Genomic DNA, 8136 nt, shown 5'->3' with positions numbered 1-8136 from the left:
GAGTTTTATTTGCCCTAAATTTCTTACCATAAATAGGTTTTCCTTTTAGGAAAAGTTTTTGGATTGACTAATCCTTTTTCTAGTAGGAAAAGGTTTAGGACTCTATAAATAGAGACATGTTCCTTCTAACTTAATCAGCATTTCACAATGTAGTCTTAAGGGCTTTGAGAGTTTTGGTTAGGGGGAAATTTATGGGTCACAAGCTTGATATGTTATCACTTGTGTGAACCTCCATGTATTCCGAGTGAATTAGTTGAGGTTGTTTCTCTCTATATTTTGTACTCTCATATTTATATTGGATTGCTCATCTCCTTTGTGGACGTAGGTCGATTGACCGAATCACGTTTAATCTTTGTGTCTTTTGGTATATTTCTCGTTGTCTTCTTACTCGTGATCTTTCGAGATTTGCTTTGCTAGCTTCCACATTCACCTGCTTATTTTCGGTCCCAACAAGTGTGAGAATCATATAAGAAACTTCGTTTACTTTCCTAAAATCACTTGTATCACATAAAATAAATCAGATGGAGTAAGATATATTATTCGATAATAACATAAAAGGTACATAAATTAACAATTTAAAATATTTTTTAGAAAACGCATAAAAGGTTTAGTTCACTTTTTCAAATTTCATTTGTGTCAAATAAATTGGAAAAAAAAGAAGCTAACATATGTTGGGTCTGCGCTGGCGTGGGCACATGATATCAAGTATATATACATATATATATTCTTTTTTCTTCTTTCTTCATACATAGATAATACTTTTGCAAGAAAAAGAAGAGTGAGGAAGATTTTTCTATATCAATTTTTAGTAGTTGTTTTGTTTAATTATTACATCATATTTTAATTCAATAGCTTCTTTATTGATAGTCTAATATTTAATAATCATAAGAAATTGGTTCAATATTTGAAAGGGATAATATCTTAGGCTAGAGATCTCTCAATATGATTTATTGACAAATTTTGAAATTAAAATGATACAAGACAAGTTTCAATTTGTGCAAAGTCTTCCTCATTTTTTTTGTTTAAAAAAGTATTGTCTATGTATAAAAGAGAAAGAAAAATAGAAAGAAATCATATATATTTCAAGTGAATGTATGTACAAAATATATCTATCCATTTTAATAGTGGAAATTTGAATAACGCATGAGACATGTACAAGATTGAATTTCAATTTTTTGCTATAAAAAAACAAAAAAGAACCTTATTATATTGTTAAATTTAATTATCCATAAGGAAAAAATAGACTCGGGCATCATGGATGTACCTTTATTTGATTCGTTTGTATAAGCCATAATCAATTCTATAGTTAAATTTGATTGTTTTTGGACATTAAATTCTTTCAGGTATTTGTTCTTTCACTTTATTCAAACGGATAATTATAAATTTAAAAGGCATTTTAAGAATGTCTGTGCAAAATAACTTTTGAGCTTTCTATGTAATTTTATCTAAATTTTTTGCTTATAAATATCATGTGCATGAGGTACATTTATTATTGGTAGATATAAAAATTAATTTACCTTTCAAAATTCACAATAAAAAATAAATTGATTTCATCAATTAAAGAAATTCTTAAGCGCAGAGATCTCCGATTAAGGTAGAAGGTTGTGTGGAGTGTTCTCTTGCTTTTCAAAGGGTTAAATTTTGGTGGCGTTTGTCGTAGTAGTACGTTCATTCTTGTATATTCTTTCTTTTGCTTTCTACCACCAATATTGCTTTTATGATATTTCAGTGATTACACTTTTTTATGGTAGGATCGGTAGCTTACATGTTTCAGTTTATACTACTCACTTTCTTTTTAGTCAGTGTTTATATGATTGTCATATTTCAATATATGGTAATAATTTAATTTTAAAATGCTCATTTTATTCATAATAATATGATTTATAGTCACACAAATATTTATAATTTGTTTTAGATCATAAATTTCATAAATTGCTATTTTTTATTAAACTTCATGCCAAATCAAATTACATTACATAAATTGGGGTTAGAAGCAGACACCTCTTCTCAATATATATGCTTCTAGCGGAGAGGTTTTATGAAATGTATGCGTTTTCTTCATTTTAATTTTTTTTAGTTTTCTATATATTTAAAAATTACTAACAAAAATACTTTCTTTATCCCAATTTATGTAATACTTTTCCTTTTTAAAAAGCCAAACAATTTAAGTTTGATCGAAAATTTGCGCATCGAATCTTCATTTTTTAAAAATGAAATTTACATATTTGTAAACTATACAAAAAGTATTATCAGTCACAATAATTGATAATTCAAAATGCTTAATAATTTATGAACAATTTACGATTAAAGATAGACTTGTTTGAATCTCAAAATTCGAAAAGTAACACATAAAATAAGGCGGAAGAAGTAATATAAATCTATCTATCTATCTATCTATCTATCTATCTATCTATATATCNTTCAATCGGGATAATGAGAGTAATGCATATTGTTTTGAAAAATTTAAATCATTATAAATAGGAACTCCAATAAAAATTTGAAACTACTCTCTAATTTTCATTTATATCACATAATTTTGAGATATCACCAAAAATATATGTTGAGCTCGTATTAGCTTGTACGCTCCTATATCTAGTATAGTATTTTCTCTTTTAATTTATGTGACACTTTTTAATTTTTAAAAACAAATTTGATAGTAAATTTATACATAAATTTTTTAATTTTTTTAAAATAAAATTTGTGTAAATGTAAACTATAGAAAAATATTATAAATTACCATAATTGAAAATTCAAAGTGGTTAAAAAATGTATAAATAAATTTGTTTCAATTCAAAATTGGGAAGTGTCACGAAAAACAAGACAATGTATCCAATTAAAGGGCGTGTGCCCATTTTTGCAGGAGATAATTTGAGAGTGGAGCTCTACCATTTCACATGAGAGAGTAGAGGAATGACGAGTGGTTCCTTTACTTTATCTTCCTCTTCTTCGCTTTTCCCCTCCTCGACTTCTATTGGTGGTTGCCGTCGTATCATAACCGGCGTCGGCCTCTACCGCCTTTGCAGCGCTGTGGCCGCCACAACCTCTTCTTCTAGGATTGCATTTGAGAGGAAGAAACATTGGAAAGAAGGTGAATACCCAGGTTTCTCTGAAGTTTCCGTTTCGCACCTGAACAACAAGAAGGGGAGGAGGACCCCTATTAACAAAAAAATAGATAGAAAGAATACCGCCAATCCTTGGGTCAATACTGTTCCTGAAGCTCTTTCTGATTGCATTGATAAAAAGCAATGGCAACAAGCCCTTCAGGTCTTTTTTTTTTAATTTTGATTATTTAACACCTCGATACAAGTCGAAGGTCTAGTGTAGCAGTTAAGATATTGCAAAAACTGCTTAAGTTTGTGTGTTCTATACCCGCTTATATATTTTCACTTTATATTTTGACTCGATAAATGTATATCTTGAGTTATTTGGGTTAATGAATTGATTCTTTGGCTTGGCATAGACTCAATTTTTCCAATTTATTGAGTAATGGGTGGAAACTTTAACTGTCTGTACTTTTTCTACTTGTAAACATATGGACTGAGTCAGGCTATACTTTTGTACTTCTAGGTGTTTGAGATGTTAAAGAAGCAACCATTTTATCAACCAAAAGAAGGTACTTACATGAGGCTCCTTGTTCTTCTTGGAAGATGTGGGCAACCAGGACAGGCTCAACAGCTTTTTGATTCAATGATTGAAGAGGGACTCGAACCTACTCCAGAACTTTATACGGCCTTGATTGGTGCTTATTGTAGAAGTAACATACTTGACAAGGCATTTTCTCTTCTTAATGCTATGATTGACCTACCTCATTGTCAGCCAGATGTTTACACCTATAGTATATTAATCAAGGCATGTGTGGATGCTAGCCGATTTGATTTGGTTGAGTCACTTTATGAACAAATGGCTGATCGTTCCATAGTTCCTAATACTGTCACTCAGAATATAGTCTTGAGTGGTTATGGTAGGGCAGGCAAGTATGCAGAAATGGAGAAAGTGCTTGTAGGGATGCTAGAGAGTGCTGACAGCAAACCTGATGAATGGACTATGAACACTATCCTGAGCATATTTTGCAACAAGGGGCTGATTGTAATGATGGAGAGATGGTATGAAAAATTCTGTAATTTTGGGATTGAGCCTGAAACGCGGACATTTAATATCCTCATTGGTGCTTACGGGAAGAGAAAGATGTATGATAAAATGTCATCTGTAATGGAGTACATGCGTAAACTCTCATTTCCATGGACAACATCAACATACAATAATGTCATTGAGGCGTTTTCAGATGCAGGTGAGGCAAAGCATATGGAATACACCTTTGATCAAATGCGTGCCGAAGGGATGAAAGCTGACACCAAGACCTTTTGCTGCCTCGTCAGGGGATATGCAAATGCAGGCCTTTTTCATAAGGTGATCAACACTGTCCAGTTAGCTGGGAAATTGGAGATCCCTGAAAATACTTCCTTATTCAATTCTGTTATTTATGCGTGTGCAAAGGCTGAGGACGTAATGGAGATGGAGAGGGTTTTCAAGCGAATGAAAGACAAGCAATGTCAACCTGATCTCATGACTTACTCTACTATGATAGATGCATACCAGAAAGAAGGCATGACAGACAAAGTTTATGATTTGGAACAAGAAAAGCTCATGATGGTTGCCATTCACTCCAATGACAGCCACAATGATGAAAAAAAGCTAGAGCTGCTGCCTACTTGAAAGCTAAGTATGCAATATCTCTGAACAATGCATCCAAGCTACATCTTTTTTTTTTCTTTTACAGAACTTAGATTGCCTAGATCATCTAGCTGTTTTTCTGAAACTAATAATTGTCCACTGTCATTGAGTTTATGAAGTTAAGAGGTGACCTAGGTATGACTAAATACTTATTACTGATGATTTCTGGTGTACATCAAATTGAAATGGATATTTTGTTTTCTGTTTATATTATTGGTTTCTAACTTTTGGCATCAAGATCATTCTTTTCTCCCAATTCTGAACTGGTATGTTGAATACAATTTGTTATTTGAAGTTCAAGCAGGTAGTGCTCTGCCCTCCCTGTACTTCAAGTTTCTGGGGCCTTTTCCTATGTTTAATATAATGGATTTCTTGGTAAGTAGTTCCTCTCTTTGTTATCATTTATAGTTTATGTTTTTTGGGGGTGAGAGTATTGTTTGTGTTGCCAAAAGCAACTGAAAATTCATTAGCTACAAGAAACCCGTCCACTGGAACATGGAAGATTCACCTCCTCCCCACAAACTAACATGAAAGATACAGCTTCTCAAAAATAACATGGAAGATGCACGTTCTCCAATAGAGAAAAAACTCCCTCTCAGTAGTGTAACAGCTGCAAGAGGCATTATGAAGTTCTCCTTTGTGGCTAAACAACTATTGTTTGAAGTTAATAGAAGTTTGAAGGATGTACATTTACCTTCTTTGAAGTTGGATCCTTACACGTTCTTACTTTGTTATTTTTATTGTTAGGAAATGGACCTTTGATTTGACTCAACCCAAAAATTGGCTCATGAAGTGGAAAATTTAAAGGACCATAGAAGGAGACCAACTACCCATCACACAACCGATGTGGATCTTCTAGTCCCCCTGCACACCCAAGATTGGATATCTAGAGCATTTACAATATAGTTTGAGACCCTTAAATAGGGTAAGCCAAGAATTGGGATGGGTCTGACTTTGACACCGTGTTAAGAAATAGATTTTGGGTCTAACTCAATTGCGTAAACTAGCGATGATACCGTATTGAAATGTGTGACCATCTCATTATATTATAACATGTTAGAGAGCACACTTTTATTGACTTAATTATATCTACACCTGAGTTTTTATAAGATGGATTCTTTTGAATAAGTGTAGGGAGGGGGATTTTGGGAAGATCACATGGGAGAGAGGAGGGTATGAAGTATGAAAAATAATAATAAATTTAGCTGAAAAGAGGTTTTATGCCATCAAAATCGAAGTGGTACACATGGTTTGCTACATCAGCATCTTGTATATACAAGCCACACTTTTGTCAATCAAAGGTGTTCAACTGCTCTTGGCTGATGATAAAATGTCTAACTGATGTATCGTGCTAACTTGAATGGACTATCTAGATTATCAGCCAGAATTTATGTAATGGACTATTTATGTATCTTGTTCATTTATGTTTTTTTTTTTGTGTCTCTGTAAGGAGAGAAATAACATATGCTTTGATGGAATCTCAACTCCTATGTTTGGAATGTTTATTCAGTTGGCACTTTCTCTCCCCTATAAACAATGTGGATAACTTTTTGAATTTTGTTTAGCTTAGTAGAATATTCAGGGAATTTTTTGGCTGTTTTACAGGTAAGTTTGCTCATGTTTTGTTTGAAGCAGCTTCTTTTGCTCTCTTATAACCTTTGCATCTTCTTGATGCTTTTCTAATGTGGTTTGATTACTTTACCAAAGATTTTGAAAATGTAATACTTAATATTTATTTTAACATTTGAGAGAACATTTAAAGTATGTTGTAAAGTAAATTCTACTTTTAGTTTTGAGGGTCTTCCTTTTCTCTTCCATACTAGAATTTGCTCGAAAGAAATAAAGTGATAGCTAAGAAATTCACTATCCTACGTCAAGAGAAATGGAGAGGGCATTCTTGCATCATTTTCCTCACTTTAAACAATTACTATTTGATACAACAAGAACGGAGAAATAATGGGCTTACATTCCAAATAGTAGTAGTTCATTTGCGTAACTAGTACGAGAAAGAACACCGGGACTAGCATGTCATGCCAAATTGGCATGAGTTAATTTGTCAGAATGAGACTTGTGACTTCATTGTTCTTCTCTCTGGTCTGTCCAATCAGTAGAGAATATTCTCTCAACAATAATTGCTGTCATGATCCTTTTGTACTAATTAGAGCATAATATCATTAGTAGTAGCCCCATGCACAGTGACTTCAGCCTCTATAACACAAGTGTCCATGACCAGAAAGCCAGCTCCTGGCAAACTGAAATACCCAATTGATATAAATCTTGGCCATCCGCAAACCGTCTGTGATCCACTGAACCAATAGTTGGCTGCAACCAAAAGTCGTATGCATGATGATTACGTAGTAATGATCCATTAATCTTTTCAACATTTTTACATCATTAACTTTTAAAGTTCTCGACTGCTGTTTAGTACCTTTGCCCAAGTAATGTTGGGCATTAACTCGATCAAGGATACGCATTGTAAAATCTGCATATATTTGACTACCCTGAGAAAGGCTGGTTGGTTCTGCCAATGCCAAGTATATTGATAGATGGTTGCCTGTTCCACTCCCTTTGCCCTTGGGGTATACCTGTATCTTCCTGTTTAAGTTTATACATAGATACGGATATCCATTATGTATATAACAGATTTCAGTTACACTGTTTGAAAAAGGGAAACGAGTGATTGTACCATTTATGTTCTGCTACCATGAAGGTGTTAGAATCTAGACAATCTGCAGTAAGAGCAGAGAACTTGTTGATCTTCCAGGTGTACTTATAGCTAATAGGGTCTTTCACCACGGGGAGACAGTCTTGTCTACCTTGGAACTTTTCATGACGCACATATACCTCTTCTCCTAAGACACACGTGTCATCTGCAACATACCCATTTTCTGGATTGTTGAAAGCTTATTGACTCATGAATCACTCAAATCCCCATTCCACCTTCATAGCATGGAATCTTCTTCCTTTTGCGGTAGATGTATCTGTTGTTGTAATTAAGAAGACTTCATTCTTTTTCCTTTTGTTATGTGTATAAAAAGAAATTAAGTCTAAGAGCGGAGACCTTGGAAGACCAAGTAGTTGTCATTGTTGTGATCAAGCAAAAACAGTCGAAAACCAACATGGACCTCCCAACCTGCAGGTGCTAGTGAGGTTGCATCCGCCATCATCAGGTACGCAGAAATTTAAAACTAAAGAGAGTAGTTATTTTAATTAGATTACAGTAGCTAGGATAATTTTCTGCACCATTTATATCCGCCAGCTTCAAAATAAGGAGAGGTGTATTTCTGAATATGTTCTTCTTTAGAAAAGAAAGTGACTGGATTTTGATTGTGTAATGAGTAGAGGGACGTTTCTGAAATGGATGTTGAAACTCCTGCAACAAAATATTAGCATTAGAACATATAT

General features: G+C 33.6%; 2 protein-coding genes across 7 annotated transcripts; one reads left to right on the top strand and one right to left on the bottom strand.

The window, feature by feature from the left end:
• The first annotated feature begins 2815 nt into the window (after positions 1-2815).
• LOC107008220 (pentatricopeptide repeat-containing protein At3g06430, chloroplastic-like) lies at positions 2816-6520 on the top strand. Of its 6 annotated transcripts, none has more exons than XR_003576046.1 (4): positions 2816-3264; positions 3568-4720; positions 5027-5106; positions 6337-6520. XR_003576046.1 is itself a non-coding variant. In XM_027914096.1 (3 exons), the coding sequence occupies exons 1-2, from the start codon at positions 2911-2913 to the stop codon at positions 4711-4713; spliced, it is 1500 nt and encodes a 499-aa protein (XP_027769897.1). In that variant the 5' UTR covers positions 2816-2910; the 3' UTR covers positions 4714-4720; positions 6337-6520. The 6 variants fall into 6 exon arrangements, 4 of the variants coding, with proteins under 4 accessions (XP_027769897.1, XP_015062642.1, XP_015062643.1 ...); XR_001455235.2 differs by lacking the exon at positions 6337-6520 and adding an exon at positions 5479-6236; XM_027914096.1 differs by lacking the exon at positions 5027-5106.
• A 95-nt stretch (positions 6521-6615) lies between these two features.
• LOC107022136 lies at positions 6616-7895 on the bottom strand. The gene is made up of 3 exons (XM_027913786.1): positions 7793-7895; positions 7418-7634; positions 6616-7326 (listed from the first exon to the last, which is right to left on the bottom strand). Exons 1-3 carry the CDS (start codon positions 7893-7895, stop codon positions 6933-6935), a joined length of 714 nt encoding a protein of 237 aa, XP_027769587.1. The 3' UTR covers positions 6616-6932.
• Positions 7896-8136: the final 241 nt, after the last annotated feature.

Source organism: Solanum pennellii, chromosome 1 (assembly GCF_001406875.1).
Source record: "Solanum pennellii chromosome 1, SPENNV200".
Taxonomy (NCBI): Eukaryota; Viridiplantae; Streptophyta; class Magnoliopsida; order Solanales; family Solanaceae; genus Solanum; species Solanum pennellii.
The sequence above is the reverse complement of the archived record's forward strand: the minus strand, read 5'-3'. Positions and strand labels throughout refer to the sequence as shown.